The 26,296-nt window shown below is 40.9% G+C and overlaps 1 protein-coding gene across 1 annotated transcript in view; it reads right to left on the reverse strand.

The window, feature by feature from the left end:
- Positions 1-12: 12 nt before the first annotated feature.
- Positions 13-26,296, reverse strand: part of castor1 (cytosolic arginine sensor for mTORC1 subunit 1) — a 32,890-nt gene continuing 6,606 nt past the window's right edge. The window contains exons 2-9 of the mRNA XM_050050651.1: positions 20,563-20,633; positions 14,911-15,104; positions 14,260-14,395; positions 11,368-11,491; positions 9,819-9,935; positions 9,299-9,381; positions 5,568-5,662; positions 13-1,049 (exon numbers count right to left, since the gene is read on the reverse strand). Coding sequence (XP_049906608.1) covers positions 978-1,049; positions 5,568-5,662; positions 9,299-9,381; positions 9,819-9,935; positions 11,368-11,491; positions 14,260-14,395; positions 14,911-15,104; positions 20,563-20,633 — 892 coding nt within the window. The 3' untranslated portion in view covers positions 13-977. The remainder of the gene's footprint in view (positions 1,050-5,567; positions 5,663-9,298; positions 9,382-9,818; positions 9,936-11,367; positions 11,492-14,259; positions 14,396-14,910; positions 15,105-20,562; positions 20,634-26,296) is intronic.

Genomic DNA, 26,296 nt, shown 5'->3' on the forward strand with positions numbered 1-26,296 from the left:
ACAGAGAGAACCTGTTTTCAATACTCTTTAGTGAATGAAGCAGCACAAAAAATTACAAATGTTTACAGAATACTTTTACTTCAAATTGTACAAAAGTTGTACCAAAGAAAAAAAACATCTAAGGGATATAAGCTAAATCAAAAGTTTATTGTGCAAATAACAAAAATAAGACGTAGTGTTATTGACCTTGGGTAATACTACGGTAGAGAAATGATGACCTCTTAAAAAACAGAAACACTGACCGAGCCTACTGTCCTACCTGACACAGCATTTGTAGTAGTTTTAACAAACAAGAACTACCTACACATTCTCCTCAAACCAAAACGAGTGAGCCCTGTTTCAAAAAGTAGAAATTTTCAGTTTTCTTTTGCATGAAAATTAATGTAAGATCCATGTTCGCACAACTGTCTTGCATTTCAAGCTTCACGCTTTCAGTTAAACAAAAAAAATTGTGACAGTTTATGATATAAACATTACTGGAAGACTGAGTTGTGTGTTTGTAGCATTGGTGAAAATGTATGTGAGTGTGTTCTGTTGTTTGCAGCGAAATAATATTATAAACAACTTCAGACCACAAGAGCTCAAATTCTGCATTAGAAAAAAAAGTCTATCATATGTCTGGTTTTGTGCTTTCGAATTTGTATGTGCGAGTGTGTGTGTCTGGATGTGTATATGTTTAGGAGTGATTGTGCATTTTGATGTGCATGTGTGAGCTTGTGGGCCCCCTGGGGCTCAGTGCATCCCGCCTCAGATAGGTAAGACAGGAGGCCTCACAGACAAACTGTATGCACACTGCAAAGAAGCGCTTCTGGTGTTCATGGCAAGTTCATAGTAGTTAATACTGCTGGCGATGCAGTGCTAGTCTAGGCACAGGGTTAGCCTCCTTTCCCGCTGGCCTGCCACCCTTGGCCACTGGAGCTGGAGTGAGGGGCGGCACATTGAGCCAGGATCATCCAGCTCAGACGGGTCTTCAAAAATCAACTAGCGGCTGGTTCTTTCCTCTGATGCTGGAGCATGCCTGTCACGCTCACAATGTCCTCCTCGGGGACCTAGAACATAGTAAAATAAAGTTAAAGCAGTGTTAGTCCATTTTCTGGCCAGCTGGGGGCAGCGGAGCAAGCTGGAAACACAACATATTACCACTTTATAAAGTTGCTATGGTAAAGGTGTTGACATACAGTTACCTATTTACCCATCCAACAAGGAACACCATTAGCATTCAATTAGAGATCAATATAGGGTCAAGTTGCAATACACTGTACATTCATACATTCATATACGAGACTTGTATAACGTGGACAAAGTGTCTCTCGCTCCTTCCCTCCCTCTATCTCTCTGTTGATGCTCTGTGCATTAATAAGATTAATAGCCTAAATAAATAAAAATATTCATATCATTTTCCAGCACTAGATTCATTTGACAGGCCAACAGATGGAAAATTACTTTTTAACTCCCCCCACAGTGATTTTTAATTGTTCCAAACTCCAATTCATTTAGGCCTACTTGAAACCTTTAAACCTCTGTAGCTCCAGTGCAAAAAGTTAATGTACAGCCCTGCTATTTATTTTTTATCATTTTCATTTACATGTTGTGCAGCTGTATATTTTCAGACAGGAGAAAAATCCCCGTCTTTGCCTTATATTTTGATCACAGTCTGCTTTTATAAAAGTGTTTGTGACATTTAAAATGTGGCTTTGATTTGCAACTGAAAACATGGAGCCCATTTCATAGAAAATACTGAGATATATATCATGTATTGCCAGTCAGCCTGTAAATAATGAGATATGAATTTTTGTCCATATCGCCCAGGCCTAGATACAATCAGGAACAAAAGACAAATATAGAGTTGGGTGACGTCTACATAACTGAAAATTCAAGAAAATAATGGACCAAGCATTGAGCCTTGTGGCACTCCACATGGCACACTCATTCTGTGAAATGAAAAATTGTGGTTTTTAGATGCCACAATACATATCAAGAACTATTTTTGTAAAAATGAGACAAGTGATAAGAGATAAGCAACTTATAACAATCAAATATATCACCAAAGTAGGAAAACCAGACTGGTATTTTGCTTTTTTGCCATTTTCTCAGTGGACCCACCAGCCCCAGAGCAGGGTTCCCAGTTTGTGACCTCTATCAATGTTTCTTCCATTTTTCCTTTTTGGTGTAAAAGGAGTGCATTTTCCCTGCCTAATATGGGAAATAGTCTTTGTCAGAACTCACACACTACAACCAATAAAATACTAGTTTTCAAGTCCAAACACCTCACTATTAAAATGAATGTTAACGATAACAGATGCAGTATTTCCGTGGCATTCTTTGTCACTAACTGGAATTTCCCCAAAATATCATTAAAGATAAAATGATTGTGATTATTTCAGTGACTAATTAAAATATGACCTGCACAGTGACCTCACATCATGCCGTCTGCACAAGTTCTTTCACATGTTGCAGCTTTGTTCCACTCCACTTTAGGAAATGTCCTCAACTGTTTCTGTTGCAACTACTTGATCGAGAGCTTTCCAAATGACTTGCATCCTTTTCATTCTTCCTCTTTATATACACTTAACTGTGCTGGCTGTTCAAGCAAAACTGGATTATGGATACCCTTATCCATAATAAGGGCGATATGGCCCTAAAATAATATCATGATATTTCAGGCTATTTTTGTGATATATTATTATTATTAATTTAAGAATTGCAACAAAATCAGTGATATAGTTTTACAGTTTGCCTTTAAATATGCAGTAAAAACTAAACAATGATCTCTGATTTCTTTAGTTTGTGAACAACAACAGTAACTCAGAGTGAGATTCAGATTCTGTTACAACATTAATAGTTCAACAAAATCAAATCTACCACAAATTACACATTTAAACAGCTCCCAGATACAAAAAAAATGTACCCTGCGATCTATATATATATATAAATCAACAGGTGATTGTAACCTGTGACAGGCGGTTATGATACCAGAACTGCTGCACATTCACATATATGGAGTATTTTTGTCGAGCCGCGAGGTTTATGACAAAATCACTTGAGGAAACCAACTCCTGTGTGCGCACGGCGAGGGAAGAGAGGAAGATACGCAGTGCTGCTGCCAGAGGACCCGCTGAATGAGTTCCCTCTGAGCGGTAAGTCACTAAATGAGTCTGAGAAGTCCAGGGCTGTTCATAAAACATTCAGGACGCCACAGTTTATTCCACACTACTGAAGCTGCTCCTCTTTTTGGAACCAGCGCGGAGTCTGTAATAATTTTGCTTTCAGTCATGCTTGTTGTACAGTATGATGTCAATATGTCAACAAGTCCAAATGAGTATCATGAAATGAATTTTTCATATGATACTAAAAATCATACTGGTATTATTGTGAACGAGATGATGTTGCACACCCATAATTATGGGTAATGGATTATGGATTGCATTATGAAAAGACGGTTACTACAAGACAAACGAATAACACCTTAAAGCTGAAAACACACCAAGCAGCAGTGAAGTGCGGCCTGCGGTGAGCTGCCATGCGTGGTCTATGGAAAGCTGTAGCAACCGCTCTGAGCTGCAGCCGTTTGATTCTGCTGCAAAGTACGGCCAAACTAAAATTCAGGCACAGTTTAAGCTGAAAATTGCAGCTTGAGAATACCTGCAGCTAATTAATAAACAGTCCTATGACTCCTGTGACATCTTGACCTGTGTTACAAAGAATTTCTTCCTGCCTGAAACACGTGAACATGCCTGTGCGTCGCACCTTGCCGCTGCTTGGTGTGTTTTTGGTGTAACTGGTTGCAAATAGATAGAGTGGTGGATTTAAAAAAAACAACTTACATTTCAAATATGAAATGTGACTAGTATTTTGTGTTTGCATCACAAACTTCGTAATAGCACATACGTTAGTTATACCACCTTATTTGTATGTACGTCTTCATGCTTTCCATGCATCTTGCAGAGATCGTTTCCCCTGATTGCGCTTATTTACAAGAAGTGTACCAACGGAAGCCCAATTGATGTCACAGCTACTTTATTTTTTGTCAAAAGAATTTGCTATTATTAGGTTGGTTTGTGATTTACGCCAACCCTACTCCGGTTTACAAGGTTCCAGTAATAGTAATTCCATGACAATGATTAAGTGCAATGACCTTGTATGACTAGGGCACTTAATGGTTATGTTAAGCTCAATGACACGCTATATTGCATAATAAAGCTCTGAAAGTGTGTTAAACACTCATTTCCAAAGTATTGTGTAAATAGAACCATAACATATATATATGAATATAGAGGTGGAATACCCCCAGATTCAGCGCCATGACTAGGCTCATCCTTATTCATCCTTCTTTTTGTTAATCTTTGCTCAGTTTTTGGTGATTACGCTGATTGAACAGCCCAAATATCTCAGACTAGAAGGTTGTATGACTACTTAGCACTTTGTAATGTAAAGAGAATTGCGTGCAAACAGTCACAGGGCTTTTTTTTAATGCCTCACCGGCGCCAAATGGTTTGTGGTTCATTTCTTCTGTGAAAACCCTTCCCTCTGACCCAAAAATTAAGTTAAGGATAAGGGTAAAATGACTTGAAAATGTCAGACTCATGTATTCAGGGCTTTGAGATAAGTGAAGCCGAAACCAATACACCAATACACAATACAGTCGACGCCTCAGGTATGATTGATAATTTGAAGAGATAATAGTCTCCTCCAGTTTAGGTCGCCGGCTTTGCTGATTCACTCAGTGAAAGACTTTCTGCGATAAGTTTCTGGGTAACAGCAAACAAACGCACAGATAAAGTTTTCTTGGTAAAGATGATATAAGTGGCAGGAGATGGTGACTAAGGTGGCAGCCAATCAACCGCTGTGTGGTAAAGTCAATACAGAGATCAGGAAGCCGTGTGCCGACTGTGTGGAGTGTCAGCTTCATATAAAAGATAAATTTGTATATTTACAAACACCACAAAACAGTGATATAAGCAAGAGTTAGTGACATTAGTTCAGGCTGAGAAAGATTTTTACATCAGGATATGCATTAAAAACTAAACCCAATCTGATACATTAGAACGTCTTCATTGTGGAAACTTTTATTATAGTTAAAATCGTTCAATAAAATCTTCTCTCGGCCATAATGTACAAATAATGTCCACAATTAAATATGTCTTGAAACAAATCAACAATGTGTTAACACAAACAGACATGTTTTAGGCAAAGAGTCAAAACGACATAAGATGCTTTAATTTCTAAAAAGATATCTGGGTGGACTCATTTTATAAAAAAAATAAAAAAAAATCTGCAAAATGATTTGATTCACTTTCCAAACCTCCGAGTGAAAACACCCTCAAACTGATTTAAAACCACCTGCCTTCAAACTTTGCTCATGACCGAACGTCACAGGAATGCTGGTTAATGTGACATAAGCGTGGTCTTTATCTGTCTCCATCTCCCACACCATGAAGCAAGAACCAAACCTGAAATCCTAAAATAAGTGGGCTAAGAGTAACTGTTTCTGGCGTGACAAATGTGTTGAAGTTTTGACTTCCATGACAACAACAGTGCTGGCCTGACTAATGTTGTGTTGGACTCACCAGAGCATGGTCGAAGCTGAAGGTGCTAATGTAATAGGCAGAGATGTCGCTGTCGGCCAGAGGCTGAGATATCTGGGCCACGATACCACATTCATCTGAAGAAACAGAGAGTATGACAACCATTAACAAGTCTTATGAGCCAAAGTTAACAGATTTCCATTTCGTGTTAGGTTTGCTTTGTATTAATCCACTTCTAATTGTTCAGAAATATCCAAGGACCACCTTCACAAATAAATGAAAAAACAAAAAATAAAAAAACATAACATGTGTTTTGCAACTGTCAGCTGTAATGACCACAATAACTATAGTGCTTCCCCTCACCCTTCACTGTCATTATGAGTCTGATTCAGAGTCATATTTCATCACCACATGCTTTGGAGCAGGGGTGTCACACTCATTTTAGGTGATGGGCAGGGCTGCAACTAATGATTATTTTCACTGTTGACTAATCTGTCGATTATTTTTTCGATTAATCGACTAATCATTTTTTCGAAAATGTGTTAAAATGTTGAAAAATGTCTGTCTGTCTCTCCCAACCCCCAAAATTATGTCATATAATAAATAATAATATTTGAGACTAAAAAAAGTTTTGAGAGAAAGTATTTTGTCATAGAATGATGGATGACATTATTTTCGCAGCGAAAGCAAAATCCTGACATGAGAGCAAAGACTTAGGTTTTGAGAGAGAGAGGAAAAATGTTTTGAGAGAAACAATTTTTGAGAGTTTTTTTTCCCATATCATTCATATCATTTTCAAATCATTATTTAAATCTCAAATTATTCTTTTTTATATTCTATGACAAAAAACTTTCTCTCAAAACCTTTTTTAGTCTCAAATATTATTATTTTTTGCTATCAGTGTGAAAACTTTTTCTCTCAAATATTTTTTTTTTCTCTCATATCATTTATTTTCTCGCATATAATAAAGACACAAATCTAACTCCATAGTAAAGCTGCCAATATTTGAACGTAAGAAGCTGCAATAAGAGTATTTTGAGGTACTTTTATTGAACTTCTCTATGAAAAATGACTCAAACTGATTAGTCGACTACTAAAATAGTCACCGATTATTTTAATAGTCGATTAGTCATCAATTAGTCGACTAATCGTTGCAGCCCTAGTGATGGGCCACATACAGTCCGATTTGATTTTTCCCCCCCGTTAAAGGTTTTTTTTGGGGGAGCTTTTCCTTATCCGCTGCGAGGGTCCTAAGGACAGAGGGATGTCATATGCTGTAAAGCCCTCTGAGGCAAATTGTGATTTGTGATATTGGGCTTTATAAATAAAATTGATTGATTGATTGATTGATCGCATGGGGGCTGGACCAGTAAAACCACTGCATAATATCCTGTAAATAACAAACACATCCAAATGTTTCCTTTGTAAATTTAAAGAAGTACATTATAAAAATGCTCATCCATTAACAAAACAGATGACAAACAGCCTGTGGTATCTTCAGAAGAATAAGTCCAATTGTCATTACATGTGCACTTTTCTATACATTTCTGCTCCTTCCACACCAGTTCAAAGTGTAAGCTATTGAGGGAGCAGGTTAAGCTGTCCCCTACCTTACAAACCATTTACAAATCAAAAGTTTTGGCAGTGCCTCAGCAGCAGGGTTTCACCAATATTGTTTTAAGATAGACATCTAATACAGATTCTTTTGTACTGAAGCTCCTGATTGCACAATATTCATTATAATTAATATATGACCACAATAAGTATGCAGTGCTTTTTCAGATAACTGTATTCTGGTCAGGGTGGAAAAACCTCTGAAGCAGCATTTTGCATGAAGACAGCTACTCGCTGTTTAACGTGCTCCTTAAATCTGTCACCTCTTAACCTTCACAAGCGCATCACTATTAGGTGTGCAAAGTCATCCAGTGGGCCTGTACGGACCCCTTGGTAGGTGTGGTCTGGCCCCTGTACCATACATTAAACACCCCTGCTTTAGAGCTTTTACTGGTGCAGCGTCTCTCCCACATCACCTTTTTGTTTCAAAACCAATCAAGTTTGTATCACTGCATCCAAAGAGACATCAGCTAGTTGAAAGCGGCAAAACATGTTTTCCTCTACTTGGTTTCCACACATTTTTTTGGACAAAATTTTAAAACTGTTGCATGACTTTTCAAGGGCCCATAACACAATTTCATTGACCATTCACAATGTATAAAACGAAAATCGTGGCATCTCAAAAATGCAGTACTACAGAAGTTGCAGTGGTGAAACAGAAACTTTGGAATTCATAACCCCTCATATTTAATCACGTGACTATGTGTGTATGTATAACATTATTTTTTCTCTTATTCAAACATCAGTTTCAAACTCTGTTCAAACAAAATTCCTGCCAGCTGCAATACCAGGAGGGAGAGATGGAACGTAGGCATAAAATAAAGAAATGTACGTGATGGTCAACAAAACGTTGTCGCACACTGGTGCATATTAGGAGCTATGTTACACTGGCAACTAGCCTATAGAAAATAAATTTGCCATTTTGTTACACTATGTAAGAGGTTATCCACAGAGGAAAACTGGGATAGTTAGTTTCAATACACACATCAAAATTCTGTAACTTTTCCAAAAGTTTCAAGGCTTTAACTAATTTTATTACTTTTCCAGGCCTGGAAAATAAGATTTGAAATTCCGCGACTATTCCAGCAGTCACCCAGGAGGAGCTGGAAAGTGTTGCTGGGGAGAGGGACGTCTGGAATACTTTGTTAAACCTGCTGCCACTGTGACCTGGCTTCAGATAGGCGGCTGAAAATGGATGGATGGATGACTAATCCAAGTTGTTCATGACCGTAGGAACCCTGTCCCTGATGTGCTGTGGTGATATTCAAATGTAACTGCTCACTGAATTTATGCATTTTAATTTAACTTTTTTAATGTGAATTCTTGAGCATTTTTAAATATGAATATAACTATCTTTGTAAATTACAAAAAAGCAAACAAACAAACAAAAAACACTCCATCCTATCTGACCAATTGGCAGCCCCATGTCCCACTAGATGGCGCTCTCACCACCAGTGAGAACAGCTGAAGCTAACATACTATGGACTGCAATGGAAAAACACAAGACTATAGAAGTGATGTTATTGGTGGTCCCACTGGTTCACATATTCTAACACAAACTATCCAATCCTTTAAGTAGTTTACACCTCAACTGACAAAGTAATAAATTAGTTATTACAAAATGAATTATCAAAAAATAAATAAATAAATAAATAAAAATTTAAAATCACACCTGCGTCAACATTAAGGCTGAAAACCAATAAAAATTAACACACCTGCAAATACATCTTTGTAAAATGAGGACTTTATTAACATTATTAGATGTTACACAGACACACACTGATTTATAACATTTCACAGAGCGACCCAGTCACATGTTACAGTGAATTAAAGTCTGTCTGCCTGTGTTTGTACAGTAGACACAGTGTCTGTCACCATCTCTGTCACCAGCAGATAATGGCAGCACAAATCACTGAGACATTTTTAATAGACCATAGAAAAGATGTTATTAGCTTGCTAAGTCTGATAGGTACACAGACTGTTTAGATTGCAAACATATCTGGTAGGAGTTGGACCATTTCTGATCTGATTTATGGCACCAGACAGACGACAAAGCACTTCCGTAAGCAGGTGTGACTGTACCATGTGACTGATGCTCTCTTCCCTGTATACACAGTAAATCACTACATGTTGAGGTATTTAAAAGAAAGCATCCTTACCAAAGCCCAGCGGTTGTCCCCCAATACGCACCATTCTCCACAGCTCCCCGGAAGAGCTGGTGAAGAGAAGATCAGCAGGAAACCTGAAGCACAGAGATCCAGCAGTGTTTTCTACCAAGCAAACCAAGTCAAACGCACATAAAATCTTATCAGAGACGGACAGGGGAAAACCCTCTTCCAGCTAACGCCGGATAAAAGCTAAGAGATGTGCACAATGCAACCACTTCAAAGGAGCGACGCAACAGTGAAAGAGCAACAATGACGTAAACTGAGGTAAACTGCTGTAACAAGGCCAAAAAGGGTTAAAATTGGCAAGTGTCATGACAGAGCTGTTGTGGTTCAAATGCAGCTGTCAACAACAGCAGTACTGAGGTAAGATGTACCTGAGAAGCTTCCAATAACAGCTCCCATCACACTGCTGACAGTGTGGAGGTCAAATCAATTGTTTGTGCCATCCCAGCATTTCGCTGTACATTATAAGGGTGTCAAACTTGGACTGAGCCAGTGCAGGAATCCTTACTGTCTCTGAGCCTCAGTGTCCATCACCAATGAGATGTAGCCATCGATGAGGGAGAAGGAGAAGAACTTGATACAGTCCAGGTCCTGGCTGGGAGACGACTGTGCATCCTCTTTGGGACTAGAGAGGAAGAGACACATTTGGTGAGACATTACAGACAAAGGTCCTCAGAAGCATTGATTTGAAAGAGGCAATCTATATTAGAATAATACATGAAGTCACACATTAGAAACACTTATCAAGACAGAGGAAAAAGCCGTGACAGAGAGAACAGTTATTCTAAAAGAATAAAAACACTATGATAACTTTTGAATTATGTATCTTATATAAGGTGTGTCAAACTCATTTTAGTCCATGCGCCACATGCAGCCCAATTTCAGATGGGCTGGACCAATAAACCATCCATCCATTTTCATCCGCTCATCCAGGGCCGGGTCGCGGGGGCAGCAGGCCAAGCAAAGCACCCCAGACGTCCCTCTTCCCAGCAACACTTTCCGGCTCCTCCTGGGGGACCCCAACGTGTTCCAAGGCCAGATGAGATATATAATCCCTCCAGTGTTTTCTGGGTCTGCCCCGGGGCCTCCTACCAGTGGGACGTGCCCGAAATACCTCTAACAGGAGGCACCCAGGAGGATCCTGATCAGATGCCTGAACCACCCCAACTGACCCTTTTCTATGAGAAGGAGCAGCGGCTCTACTCTGAGCTCCCTCCGGATGTCCGAGCTCTTTACCCTATCTCGAATGCTGAGCCCAGCTACCCCACGGAGGAAACTCAGTTCGGCCGCTGATAAAACCATCCCATAATGACCTATAAGTACAATCAGCTCCAATATTTTCCCTTTTTGTTTGGAAAGAATTACAAGTACATGTTGTAGACATTCATCCTTTTACAAAACAGATGAACAGCCTGAGATGTCTCAAGAAAAATAAGTGCAGGGACCCTTTGGTGGGCCGGTTCTGGCCCACAGGCCAAATGTTTGACACCCCTGTTTGATATGATTTGGCTTTATATCATAATTACACCGTATTTAGGACATGTGGCCAAATGCTTTTAAGTCCAGGGTAGGGCAGACAGTTTATTTTTTATTATTTTTAATTATATTAATTTTAAAAATATAATTTTTTTTAATTTGAATTCATTTTATTTATCTTTATTTTTTATTTAATTTTCCACTTACAATTTATCATATTTTGTAATTTAAGTAATTTAAGTTAACCTTTTACTATGCCTTTCTCTCTCTGTGATCTTTTAAAGTTAAGTTCTTGGATTAAAAAAAATAAAAAAAATAATTTTGATTCTAACCCTAAAAAAATGAAAGCAAGAGCAGATATTCGCCTGCATGATGATCCTCTATGTTCACAATATCTATCACATACATATGTGAAAAAGGTCAGTGTGTATTTTCACAAGTGAACTGATGTGAACTAATCATCTGTTTGACAATCTGCCACATTCAGTGTAAAACCCCAGTGCACTGAGGTCTAATTTGGATCATGTGCTGCCACCTTGTGTTCTCCAGAGGTACTGCAGCAGTGTGAGCAAGCGTCTCACCTGTTGGAATAAAAGAGGACGTCAATGAGCGTGGTGGCGATGGACGGCAGCGTGTCCGGGTCCAGAGACATCACACAGAACTGGTTCTGGGGGATCAGCACCGGGTGAACTGTAGGATGGATGGCTGGAAGAGAGAGGACGGTGTTAGTTTGTAAGAACATCTGAGATGGACGTGTTTTTCAGATGACAGCATTAAGAACAGATGTACTGTGCGTATTTTTCTTTAACTCTAGATCTTTTTTTAAATATTTTTTATTGATTAAAACAGAAAATAGATTTATAGAAATATGATTTTTTTTTTTAGGAACTTTCACTGGATTATTTTAATACAAAAAAAAAATTATTAGAAGCAGATATAATTCTCTGGTAAGTTGTGACTTTTTTCTGGTTTCTAAGTGGATATATGGACATATTTTTACTGGATTGACACTCATGTTTCATAATCTATGTTACGGCCTTTAATCCATAAATTGAGTTAGCAGTGTTCTACCACAGAGGAGGTTTTCCCAACTTTATTTTAACCTTCTTGTTCAGCATTGCAGGTGAAAGCAGTGAATTAAGAGCTGCGTTTATATCACTATTGTGCCCACAGAATGACAGATTTCCAAACTAGCCTGACGTATGTCGAGTTAAAAAAACACACGTCTCTGAGACAACATCTCAAAGATGCAAAGATATGAAAGACTGTATAAGGGTGGAAGTCATTCAGCATGTACTGCTCTCTGCGTACAGCACGTTCTGTGCTTCATGGTGAGGTTAAAATAACTTCCTGTAAAGGACATGGTAATTCATTGCAGCTTCAATGTTCCTTCATGTTTATGAACCCTGGTGTGGGCCCAGCCTGTCTGCATTGTTTCTTTATATAATGTCATATACTGCGATGTTTGTTTAAGGCAAACATTGTTAAACACAGCAGGTTCCTCCTGCTATAAATAACCTACATACTTCATTTTACGCATCATAATGGCACACAGCTTCCCCTTATGTCCGTTTAAACACAAAAATACTGACTTAACATGATGCATTTAACACTGTTTATAAAATGTACATGCAGCATTTTCATGTTCAGACTCTAAACTTGCTCGTGCTGTGTCTGTTAATGTCCTTTCTTCCTTACATTCAAATTAAAGCTGTGTAGTTACATTAATGTTATCCAGGCCTGAATGTCACAGGAGCTTCTGCAGAAAAATGACTCATGCTGTTACTCAAGTTTCTCGGTTTCTTAGACTAGTTTTCTAAAGAACACTTTTTACACTTTGTATTGAAGCTGTGTCACTGCACTACCTGAGTAACGCCCTCAGTCCCAGAGAAACAACTCATGTGTCTGACTTATGACCTGTGACTGTGTTTTCAGCAGGGTGTCTAAAAATATCAGACACTTGTCAGTGTCAGTAAAGAAGGCAGTTTTAATCCTGTCTGTCTGACATAAAGTGCTGAATGTCCCAAAACCTCCTCCGGTTAAATGACAGTAAATCAGAAATAATCCTCTTCGGTCCTCCCAAATCCATCACTATTCTACAAAACCATCTCGGCCTCCTCTCTGCAAATGTCAAACCTGCAGTTGAAAACCTTGGTGTGATATTTGACAGTGGCCTCTCCTCTGAAAAACAAATTACAAGCGTTGTCCAGTCCTCCTTCTATCAATTAAGAAGCACCTCCAAAATCAGATCCACTCTCTCAACATGATCTTAAGAAGGTCATCCCTGCTTTCATTTCCTGGGTGCGAAATGCAGCTTCTCAGCTTAACTAACAAACACAAGAAAATATGACCACATCAGATGTGTTTTAGCCTCTCTTCACTGGTCACCAGTCAGTTTTAGAATAGATTTTAAGATTTTACTGATCACTTTTAAAGCACTTCATGGCTCAGCCCCCGAGCTACATTGCTGAGATGCTGCTCCCCTATGAGCCGGGTCGTAGCTTCAGATCCTCAGACAGGGCTCTGTTGGCTGTTCCTCAGTCCCGGCTCAAAATAAAAGTAATCGAGCTTTTGTGGTTAAGGCCCCTCAGCTGGAGCTCCCTGCCTGAGGATCTGAGGCTTCCTGAATCAGTGACATCTTTTAAATCGCTTCTTAAAAGTTATCTGTTCAAAAAAGGCTTCTTTCAATTTCAGCACACTGTTTATTTTATATACATCTCATTTTCCTGTTTTTTATTGTTGTTATCTTGTGTTGTAATGGGTTATTGTGTTCTTTTATTTTGTATTACTCTAACTGTATGACTTGCTGCTCTTGTCCCGGGCTGCTATGACAACATCTGGACTGTTTATTAGGAGCGCTGTTGGAAGATATATAGGTCTACTGTTCGGTAATTCATTGCACAACAGAGCACACTCTGGGCACAGACGGCTGAATGTCAGACACAGTGAAAGTGAAAACAACTGTTCATTGCGCTGGGTCTAACAGTTTGCTTTCAGTCGCCTCTGCAGCAGCTGCTCCTCTCATCTATCGATCTGATCTGATCAGCTCTGATCAATCATTCACCCTGCGACTTTAACTCCACAAACTGCTGCTGAGGAAAGAAAGAACTCATGAAGAGTTCTGCGCTGTGTTCACGGACTCGCAAAACCTCTGGATTTAGAGAGGCGGCACAGAGTGATTCAAACGGACTCAAATGGATTCAAGTGTGACACACTGTAAAATATGGCTATATTAGATTAAATATTTGTGGCATTTAAAACCTCACAAATTCAAATTTAAGACTATTAAATGATGTTTAAAGCCTTACATTTATAAAATTCTAAGGACTTGCAGACACCATTGTTAGTAAAACACTTCCTATGTGATGATTAAATCCTTACACTTGCTACAAAGAACCTGCAGGTGGCGCCAGAGGACCTTAACTTCATCCTGAGAGGTGAGTGAACTCATGCATATTAATCCAGACCTCTACCTTCTTTGCCGTTCTTCTGGAGTCCGTTGGAAACATCCTGACAATGCATAGGGACAGACTCTCCTCCCACCTCCTTGTAGATGTTGAACTCCTCCTCCAGAGTGCTGATGACGACAGACAGGTCTTTCTCTCTCACCTACACAGGACAGATGTGGAACATAAATATGTTGTGTACAGCGAGTTTATTTGCAATACAAGGTGAGCATACATCATGTCCTTTCAGACAACACAGGCTCACTTTAAGGGAACACTTGAGCTCAACCGGCACGTCGACCATTAATATACTTGCTGACACAAACGTCTGTCAAGGCGTTACCTATTTTCGCCCACTTAACACTTTTGCATGTAATATATCAACTAACTTTTTAGTGCCCTCAGCTCTGTCTGGAATTAATTCCTTAACTGCAAAATTGGTGAGTGGACAAAATGCCGACACTGGCTTCTTTTGTCTGGCAGAGCTCAGTAGGTGAAAGGAGAGGAGTTTTGATACACTTAGAGAGTTTGAGAAATTGCTCCAGATGTCTTTAAATTATACAACAGTGAGCAGCTGACTGTGCCTCTTCCATTTTACAAGATAGTTGTGAACACTGATGAGACTGGAGCGCAGCAAAAGGCTGAAAAAGTAAAGAGAGTGAAGTAGACGGGGCTCACCAGGATGAAGTCGGTCTGGTAAGTGGAGAGCATGAAGACAGAGACGTGCTGCTGGGCCAGAGGGGCGATGACCGACTTGGCAATCTTGGTCACGCCGACAGCCTGTGAGCTGCTGGAGGCGTTGCCATTGGAGACCACGTTGAGCGGCAGCCAGATGGAGCTTTCTACCTTGAGATGCTCTGAGGGCTGGAGCTCTGAGTGGGGTTCAAGAAGAGAGAAGTTGGTCAGTGAGTCATTGGGTATAGACACAATATCCATGACTTCATCTTGATGTGTTTCAGTGTACATGCCCAATATGCAGGTCACAAGATAAAAAAAACAGGCTAAATGTGACTTAAAGACATCTAGGTTACTGTTTCAACAGCTTTTAAGTGTTTCAGTGTGCAGCGGGTCATTACTGCAGACTGAAATATAGTCATTAAATGCTGTTGTTGCTGTTTTAAAGGGGCACTCCGCCCAATCTTTTACACAGAGTACAGAGATCATTTTGGAGGGGGCTTCCGGAAGTCTAATAAAAATGTTTTATGTTCTGCTTAAGATGTCAAATATTTGACAGAACACATACATCATAAACTAGGGGCACAGAGTTTGAAAGATGTGGGCATTTAACAGGCAGGGAAGGTCTGATGAAATATGCAATTAAATTACTTTATGGGAAATGTAGGATGTTGGGACTTGACCTGTAGTAGGGACTAAAAAGTCAGGATATCTCGGCCTTTTCTCCAGCAACTTTGACAATTTATTTTTTTATCTGTCTCTTGAAAGGCCCCTTTCTTTGTGGAAGTGCAGTACTGAAATGCTAAACTACTCCATCGACATGGAAAAAGAAGTGATTTTTATATACTTAAAGGAGCATATCTTATGACTCAAAGTCTGAGCCAGGATTGTCTGCACACGGTTCTCAACATAGAGGCGGCTGAGTTGGCCGGCCAGCAGCTAACGATGCTAACAGCACAAACAGCACTAACGACGGCAACAGTGAGGAGTGCAAAAGCGGGCATTACGCTTTTGCAGCGATGCCATCACTGTTATCAGCAGTAGCCACTGTATGGGCACAGTGCTGAGTGGCACAGGACAAGCTAGTCAGTGGGATACACACACGTGACACACATACACTCATATGCATGCTTTGCTGGAAAGCCTAGTTCACATTACACGATTTTCACCGCCATTTTGACGTCGCAGAAGATCTTGAGAGCCACCTTGAGTCGGAGGTTAGTCAGCAGATAGTCTGCCACGACGAGTCCTCATGTGTGAACAAGGCTACGAGCAAGTCGTCCCCTCGTCTGCGACTGGGACTGGATATCTGGCATGCTAGAAAACTGGAGAGGTGTGACACGACTGACAAAGAGCATCAGCCAATGAGAGGCGGGATACGTCCCACGTCAGCACGCAGGAGGACGGAAGAAATGTGAGGAGGACAAGCCGCAGGGTTGCCAGGTCTGCTTATTAGCCGTGACTTTGGGCTTGGTTTTTTTGTAAAGTCACTAACAAATATTGGGAGTCGCGGGTTGCAGTTTTTTGGGCTTATTTGTAAAGTGGAGTTGCTTATCCGGGCTTGTTCTCTAAACGTCGCCTTTCTCTCTATATATCCATTGCTTCCTTCGGGCTTGTTTCCATAGCCCTGGTTGCTTGTTTCTCTCCCAAGATCTGGCAACACTGACAAGCCGGCAAGCAACAACAACAAAGGCGGCGTCCACAGGATCACGGGGAGCGCGTTGTGTTTGGACCCAGGCCCTGGAGGCAGATCTGATTCAACACTGGGAAGAATATCCATGCCTTTATGATGTGTCGTCTCCAAGTTTGGTGACGTCACCGCGTTATCTGGGGCTCTGTTGGCGAGGGCTCGGTGGAGAAATCTTGTGGTGTGCACACACAGGTCGTAACGCAGTTGGCCAGACTCCCGATGACAGAAACACACGTCACCAGGTATGAACACTCAAAAGATTATGATAGTCTCTGCGACGCAAAATCAGGGTGCAAATCATGTAATGTGAACTAGGCTTAACTAAGAGAGGTAGCCTGACGTCATTCTAGGGTTGCAATATGCAAAAAAAAAAATAAAAATAAAAAATGCTATTGTGATTATTTCTACAGATATTGTGATATGAGTGCAAATTTAGTTTGAATGGTATTTTTTTGGGCATTTTTAATTTTACTAAAAAAATATAAAAATGATGATGATGTGATTTTTGCTGTTGTCTGTACCAAACAAGCATATTCCCTTATGTCTGGAACATGATTTGTAGTCCGGGGCATCTCTATAGCACCAATATGCTTCATTTAAAATGGCATGTTGTGAAACATTTTACCTTTATCATAAAATTGCAGCTCCTGTGATTTGGATATTGCACTTAGCCATATTGCGATTTCAATAATATTTCTATTAACTGTGCAGTCCTATTTCATTCTCTGCTCAGAACACCATCACTCCACTATATCTACATAGCAAAGAGTTGTTTGCTGCTGTGTTGATGCTCTGAATGTCACATACAGACAGAACCTTTAAAAACAACAAACCACTCATGTAAAATAACGGCACAACCGCCACACTGATGAGAAAACAAGATGTTCCCATGAGGCAGCGCTCAGTCTGCAGGTGCAAAACTTTGACACTCAGAGGGATGGAAAAAAATGAACAAAACTACTGGAAAACAACTTTGAAATCAACCTTGCAAACACTGCTAGTGTCAGCTTTACATTATATGTGAGTATCCAAAGCAAAACATGACAACAGAGCTTTAATGAAGCCAGAAATACAGTTTCATCTGCACTGGAAGACACCTCAAACACAGCCTAACTGCAACAGTGAAGAGGAACAGCTATCACAAGCTACAACAAACCACCAGGGATGTGACACACAAACTGCAGACAGCCAACTGTCAACATGGCAAACGTTTCTACAGCAAGTACAATACTGATTTGGTAACGTCAAAGTAAAAGTCCCACTTTAAGTATAAGAAGAAGAAGTGTTATAAGAAGCATTCAATGCCTGCACCTCATCACACTTTATGTCCCTGGTGAGGTAATCTTTATGTTCCTGAAGGTGTAAACTAGCAGCTTTCAGCAACAACTTCCTCTCGAGGCTCAGTGTAACGAACACACACTTCCTCTCCCCCACCTCCTGTCTTCACCATGCAGACCTAAAATGCCCCTGCTATTTATACTGCACGGTGACACAAGTCAAACCTATGCGTGTGTGTGACCTGATACCAGTGCATTAATTAGCTCAGATCCACAGCTCCCGGTAGGTGGTAAAGGTGGGTCAGAGTTCAAAAAGGATGACTCCTCAAAGCTGCAGCACCTTGAGTCTCTAAACCAAAATGTAAAGGCAGGGTATTTCACTCTCCGTCCTAACACAAGACTCGAGTGGGAGCTGGCAGCTACCTGGGAAACAGGTGTCTGATCAGGAAGTGAACAAGAGGCTCAAAGAAAGAGACAGTGGGGGGATGACTTAAGGAAATCATGAGTACATTAGCTCCTCGCTCTTCATACACTGCTCGACTTGTACAACAGCGATGAATGCTTAGTAAGAGGGAGATGTTTGGAACCAGAAATCTTCAGAGGAGGCACAAAACTTTTTGGTTATGGTTTCATTTCCATTCAGCAAACTAAAAACATGAACAAATGGCGTCTACCTCCTGCAGTTAACACTCTTTTCTCCTTTCTTTTCCTTTACTCCCCTTCAAAGAGCCACCGTTCTGGTTGGCATAATTTGTCACAGACGGCCCCTTGTGGCTCCGCTACACCAGCTTTCACCTCTTAAAATAGGCTCTGAGTTAGAAGGAGAGCAAAGGAGACAGAGCGAGAAACAGAGCACCCGGGGGCGATATATGCCTTTAACAACTACATCTGTGTGAAAGGACGACACAAAAATGGCCTGATGAGGAGTGGATGGGGCTTTAACATGTACACAGAAAGTCATACTGTGGACTCTGTCCCAAGAGTGTAGTCACACAGATGGGGACATTATAGAGGCAAAACATTGATGGAGGGCTAACAAATACTGTCATTCCTATTATGCAAATCCATAGCATCATTTCAAGACCCTTCCTGTCTGGTGTGGCTCCACATTTTGAAATAAAGGCCTGTCTCAATTAGACGCCTGGTGTAGTTGCCAAGCAGTTATTTTTACAGAAGTTGTTTGGATGTATAAAACCGGATTGTTGACTGCCAACATGAGTTAACGTTAGTTAGCTGCTTAGATCATGCATACAAATATAAATGTTAAACTCTTGTCATTATAGAGATGCTACATATCGTTAGCTCCGTTCAGTTCATTTTACAGAAACCATGAGCACCATTTATTCATTCATTCATTTTCAACTCCACATCCCCACACCACTACTTAATGCAACTGTATTCACAGGCTGAATCGTACTCTACTCCCCATGTAAAACTGGTGGAGTTCCTCTTTAGTTTCCACATTTTGGAGTTGGCAGTAGCCTCCCTAAATCACTTTGGTTGACGTCCAGTTAGTGATTAGTAGTTAGTACAAAATGCTTCATTCATTTCTTGCATTCTAGCTGCCAAACACTACACTACAAAGTGGGGGACCAGATAAGAACGGCTTGAATTCGGGACAGGGGAGTTGAGGGTGGGCGTGGCCATGTGGTCATGGTGGGTGTGGCTTCCAGTTAGGGATGGGCAAAATGAAGATATTATATCGTTAACGAGACATTAGACAAAATATAGTCTTAGATTTTGGATATCATTGCAACGTGATATGGCATAAGTGCTACATTTCCTTCGTTTTAAAGGCAAGGAGGAATTCGAATAAAGTGATTGAAATTCATCAACTTACCAAACTTTTCATTTGTTTTAACGCTTGTCACCCCTACCTTGTTTGCATCAGAGAGAGTATTTGGTCAGAAATTTTGCTATGTTAGATTTCATCTCCCAGTCCTGTCTCCCAATCATGACGTGCTTTTGAGGAAATTGAAAAATATCGAGATATATATTGTGTATCGAGACGTAGACCAAAAATTTTGGGATATAACTGTTATGACATATCACCCAGCCCTACTTCTAGTTCATCAGTAAAACACATGAAAGTCAAAACAACTGGGCATCGGTGGCCTAGTGGGTAATGCAGGCGCCCCATGGTCTACATAAGTGATTTCATCTTAATCTTTTCTACTAATTCATGTAGACTAATTGATTGAGAATTAATGAAGGTGTTACCTCATTTGGATTGAGGAGCGTCTTTATTCCAGTGACAGCAGCAGCACCTTGTTGGGCAAATCTCCACTATGCTATTAATTATTCATGACACTTTGGCACCACTCCAAAATACACAATACATTTATTGCAGCATTTTTCAATATTACTGTGTCACCACGTCAGACCTCCTCAGCATTTTTGCCTTAAACTCATAAGTCAAGTCGAGTCTCAGACAGCTCTCGTTTTAGCATGTTCATATCATCTATCTTGCCTAATTTTTAGGACAGGATTCAGGATTCAGGACACCTGCTTGTAATTTGAGACCATCACAAATTTTTCAGGATGTCTGGTCATGCTAAAACAAAGATTAGTATACAGTGCGTACTTTAAGGTATCGCTATATGGTGTGCAACTGGGACTAGAGCAGCCAGAGTGTGGGAGGACAAACCCCTGCCTTAAGAAAGATGTGTGTGCACAAGGGTATTTTACCTTTGAATCCTTCCTCGTCAAGGACGACTGTGTAGTTCTCTGGCGTCTCCGTCAGACTGAAAAACTTGCATCTGAAGCAGGAGAGGAAGCACAGACGGAGGAAGGCATGCGGTGGAGGATTGAGAAAACATGAAAGGGGGGAGAGAAGAGGGAGGAAGAGAGTAGAAAAACAGTGTTATTCATTTACAACCAACAAAAGGAGGTTCAGATCTTCATGATAACAAGTTACCTGGAATTAAGTACATAGGGGTTCTCCGAAATTCACACTGATTTCAGGACTGGCTGTCACTCAATTAACGCAAGCCCGAGCAAAGTATTATGCCAGCATCGCTCCTTTGTCTACAGCAAATGGTGGATAACATACAAACTGGGCCACCGGTTCAGTTACCAACTGCTGCACTCAAGAAAAGACTGGGCAACACCATTGTTTATGTGAGGATATGTGAGTTTCAGAGTTCACAGGATTGTATAAATGCATCTGCTATGATAAGTTTAGAACTTGCTGAAATGTCTCTGCTCCAGTACCACTCAGGTTTGGGTCATCCACCGGTCTAGTTACTTTTGCTTCCATCTTCTACCTTGTTCTAAAAAAAGATCCACTTTGGTTAAATATTTGAAAAGACGGTGTCAACTGATGCAGCCCACTGGGGTTAAAAATTTACAAAGAAAAGACAGAAAAAAGACCAGCCAGTGTCAAGATGTTGTCATTTGGGATCTCAGAGCTACTCTCTACATGACTGAACCTTTAAATACTTTGATTACAATATGCTATACATTCTCTCTTCAGTTTGGTATTTGCATCTTCATCAGGCTTGGGGCCAACAGCATGCTTTCAAAGGCTGCTGCTTGGCCTGGCCACAGTGTTAAAATCTATTGAAGGTTGCCTTTGCAAACAGTAAATAGGCCCATGGGGTTTGGTACAGGTTAAAGGAAGATCTGGGTTGTTTTCTTGGATTACATCAGATTTTAAAGCCATTATACTTCAAAATCTCAGTAGCAGAGAATAACAAGGAGTCCAGGTAGAACTAAATTGTTGGCGGAGAGAGCAGATTACTGTGTAACCCAGGAGCTGGATTCGCCCCGAAGCCTCTTGTTCACTTGGACATTAATGGCAACTTTGACAAGGTACATCGGTGTTCAATCTTCACGGGCCAGCCCAGACTCAAGGCTTTCACTCTGTGCTGTCAGTACACTCTCAACTCCAACTCCTGAGGGCTTCAAGGGCTTTTTTACTTTCTGGGTAAGATTTCCTACCAGCATCAACACTCCTTAATTCATCTCAGAAATAATCTCTGTCCATACTGACACACCTGGAAATGCATCATATGACCATTCATGCACACTGGGCAAGAAGCAGACTGTCTACCCTACAGATGGTTGCTTAGTTACAGAAAGTGCAACGGATATTGCAAAAAGTAAGACAAGCTATTTCTTTGCTTGGACTGATCACAAAGTCGAACTATTACTGACAGTAACATGAGTATAAGGCAGTCAAGGCGGCAGAAAACAGAGTTCTTAATGATACAGTGACATATCAAGTGCAACACACACTGCCGCTGGCGCGGCGCTGTGGCCCCCCCAACACATTGGCAGTGGTGCACAGCAGCACCGTCGACACTAAAGTGTATTTCCCACCCCAGCCCGCTAGGTGGCTGTACCTACACTAGTTGCCAACGGTTGCCAACTGCTAGTAATGAAAGAGGAAGAGGTCAGACTTTGAGGCAACAACAACTTGGGTTTCACGGGTGAGTTTCTTATCAAAATCGTCTTATTAAAAATTTGAAAAACTTAATAACATTAAGCATCCTTAGCATACGGCGGCCGAGACGTACATAAAAGGCTTTTCTCGCAGCGCCGGCCACGCTGGAAATAGAGCAGTTGGCTGAAGCAGAGCGGCGCGGCATGTCGGCCGGCACGGGTTGTTCATAGAATATACACAAAATGTTTTGGCTTGATACGTTGTGACCTATGGTTGTGACTGGTAAGACCCAATCAGTAAGCGGACATGAGTGTCTGTGTCATCATTTTGAAAAGTCTCCATTGTTGCCCATCGAGATTAAAACATAACCTCAATGGGGCGTCGGTGGCTTAGCGGTAGAGCAGGTGCCCCATGTACAAGGCTGTTGCTGCAGCAGCCCGGGTTCGACTCCAGCCTGTGGCCCTTTGCTGCATGTCACTCCCTCTCTCTCTCCCCCTTCACACTTGTCTGTCCTATCAATTAAAGGCTAAAAATGCCCAAAAAAATATCTAAAAAACAAAACACAACCTCAAAGTTTCCAAGCTAAAATGCTGTCAGCAGCTTTTTCAAAGGAGTCTGTGTTAGAGGGTCTTAACACCTAAATAGTGTGCACACCAGGTGTAAACGTATCAGTATTATCAATATCCATCCATCCATTTTCATCCACTTATCCGGGGCCGGGTCACAGGGGCAGTAGGCCAAGTAAAGCACCCCAGACGTCCCTCTCCCCAGCAATGCTTTCCAGCTCCTCCTGGGGGACCCCAAGGCATTCCTAGGCCAGATGAGATATGTAATGCCTCCAGCTTGTTCTGGGTCTGCACCGGGGCCTCCTACCAGTGGGACGTGCCTGGAACACCTCTAACAGGAGGCGCCCAGGAGGCATCTTGATCAGATGCCCGAACCACCTCAACTGACCCCTCTCGATGCGAAGGGGCAGTGACTCTACTCCGAGCTCCCTCTGGATGACAGAGCTCCTTACCCTATCTCTAAGACTGAGCCCAGCCATCCCGCAGAAAAAAATCATTTCAGCTGCTTGTATCTGCAGCCTCTTTCTTTCGGTCACTACCCAGACCTCATGACCATAGGTGAGGGTTGGGAGGTAGATGGACCAGTAAATCAAAAGCTTCACCTTCCGGCTCTGCACCTTCTTCACCAAGACAGTCCGGTGTAGCGCCCCATCACTGCAGAAGTCGCACAAAACCAATGATCCATCTCACGCTCCATTCTACCCTCATTCATGAATGAGACCCCTTATTAAGAGTCATAAACAGCATTAGGGTGGATGTAATTACCTGGTTTATAACATTTATATACACATATGAGGAGAAAACTCAAACTACAACCTCAAAGGAGCACTTCAGTTAGAAACATTCAACCACTTAGCTTAAAAGTATGCTGTGGGTGTTGCCAACGGCGAGCAGCAGCAAAACAATGAACTTTGTAGAAACTTGATAAAGACTTAGCAGTTTAGAGTTTAGATGAGCTCACAAACTGGGTGAATTTAATATGAATTCGGCAACTATGATGCCAAAGGGGATAACGCTCTGACTACCACAACTGACAAGTTTCTTCTCTGTAGCAAAGACGGCTGAAACTCATCGTGGGGACTGTATGATTTAGAGCCTTTCACCATACTGTGGAAAAATTTCTTTCTCAGAAACAAAGTAAAAAAAAGAAACTGTTGGCCTTAATATAGACTTAACCTATAGTACTGACATATTTCCAGGGGACTTTCCTGTTTTCTGAGTAACACTGCAAATACCTTTGAAAGAAGAGTGAACTGGACTTTTTAAAGATACAGTGTTTGAGAAGCCTCGTTATTGAGTTTTCATTCATGTTCGGCAGAGAAAAGATATAGCCTGAGCAATTTCTACATGAACGACCTCTCTTTGTTTTCTTTGAGTCCCTAAAAAGGAAGCGCTCCATATTCCTGTTTTCCTAAAACGTCTCACTGGAGATACACCTTCCTCTTCCTCTGCTTATCAGTCAGCTGGGGCTATTACAGTAGAAGCCTGAGTGAGACTGCAATACTCCTGACTCAGCAAAAAGTAATCCCTGCCATGAGATGGGACAATCACCCCACAGAGAGAGACAAAGAGAGAGACAGAGCAGAACACTGTAACACTAACTACCAGCTGTGCTAGCAAGCTCAGCCAGCCCATTGTGTTATAATACCCCCCTCATTTCCTGTTGACCCTTCACCTTCCCCTCGCTCGCAGTTTCCTGCAGGTAGTGTGTGCCAAGCATAACAGGACTGGGTGATATGGAGAAAATCAAATATTATTATGTTTTTTACCAAATACCTTGAAATAAATACTGCAACGGTATTGATGCTTTCACAAAATATTTACACAATGAGATTTATGATTAACAGGCCTTATTATCAAGGCAAATAATAGAACAATTCAGGCAGTCGGTACGTTCAGAAAATTACATCACTTCACTGTAATTCAGCCTTTAAAACCAAGAAACAAACAACATTTACAATATTACAATACCCAAAATCTAAGACAATACCTAGTCTCCTATCACAATATCGATATTACCTCCAAGTGAGACTGATCAAGTGTGGAGCTTTATCACATTTATTGTGTCTTTCGAGAAGACAGCAAAGGCTCTTACATTACAACTACAAAGCAGTCAAACCTCAGCCACGTATAGGTTGTGTTTTGTCAAGCAACCTGAGGGAAATCCATCTGTGAGACAACTGTGTTTGTTTGGTTTCCTGTTTTTCAAGTACAGATAAAACAGATAAGATGTCTCACCTAAGTTTCATTACTGAATACTGACAGGAAAAATGTATTTGCCTGACATTGTTATTATTACCATTTAATCCTCTTCATCATTCACACAGTGTAAAGACTGTTGTGTTCACCTGCAATCAGTACAACCCTAGACTTCTTATGAAAGGCAGAGAAAACTCAATATCTCTTGTTGCAGAAATGCAATGTATATTTCCTTTGTTTTTCCTTCCAGGAGAGAATCTGCTTAACAAAAGTAAGATATTGGTATCACTTTGTAGAACTTCATAAAATAAATGCAGCTCCAGGAACCTTCCTAATGTCTCCCCACAACAAAGCGTTCTGCCCTTACCATTACAACTAAGCCTACTCTATCCTCCACATCAACACATCAAGGGAAAAAAACAGACAAGTAGCGGACAAACAGAGCCCAGAGGAAACACAGTATGCAAGGGTGGGGTTAAGCTCAAACACAGCTAGTTTGTACATGTTGTGAGAACCAGTTGGAAATCATATGTGTGCATGTGTTCACTTGAAAGCAAGTCTCTTTTGGAAGACATTGATAGTGGTGCAGTTGAATGAAATGGACAGAAACAGTTTTGTCAGGATAAAAATGGTCAATGGTGCAACTGCTTTCTGTTGACTGGAAACAGCAATACACCAACAATGCACCTGACCACACCTCATTTTGGGATCGACACGCCTGTGGACGCACAGATGGCCCCAAGGACATTTGCTACATGCACTACATTGGCGCTGGCTTTGAAAGTGACGACTGTGTTGGCCTGAAACTAATAATGACAGTTGTGCTGTGCCACACCACTTTCCACTGAGTCTAAGATATGGACCCTAGAGAGAGAAATTCAAACTCTTGCTCATTTCTTAGAGTGCTTTCCGACCGAAGGTTAACTTACTTTGGTCTGAATCAGGGACTAATTTTGTTACAAAGTTGTATAATTGCCTAGAGTTGGTTCATGTTCTCACGGCAGCATTTACAAGTGGACCAGATCAAATGCCTTGCGTGAGAAAGCTGCTCTTGATTGGTCAGAATTTCCATGCTGGAAAAATCCAGGAAGTAAAGCAAACATTGAAGAAGAGTACACTTGCAAGATAAATGTGACACTTTCTAATGTCACAATGGAGGGACAACTACGCAGGTTGATTTTAGCGCTGCTCATCGTGGACTATATTGCTGTCATTGTTCATTTTAGTCAAACCATACAGTTTGAAAACGAGGCGCGGCTCCAACTAGAAA

The sequence above is a fragment of the Epinephelus moara genome, chromosome 8 (genome assembly GCF_006386435.1).
Source record: "Epinephelus moara isolate mb chromosome 8, YSFRI_EMoa_1.0, whole genome shotgun sequence".
Taxonomy (NCBI): domain Eukaryota; kingdom Metazoa; phylum Chordata; class Actinopteri; order Perciformes; family Serranidae; genus Epinephelus; species Epinephelus moara.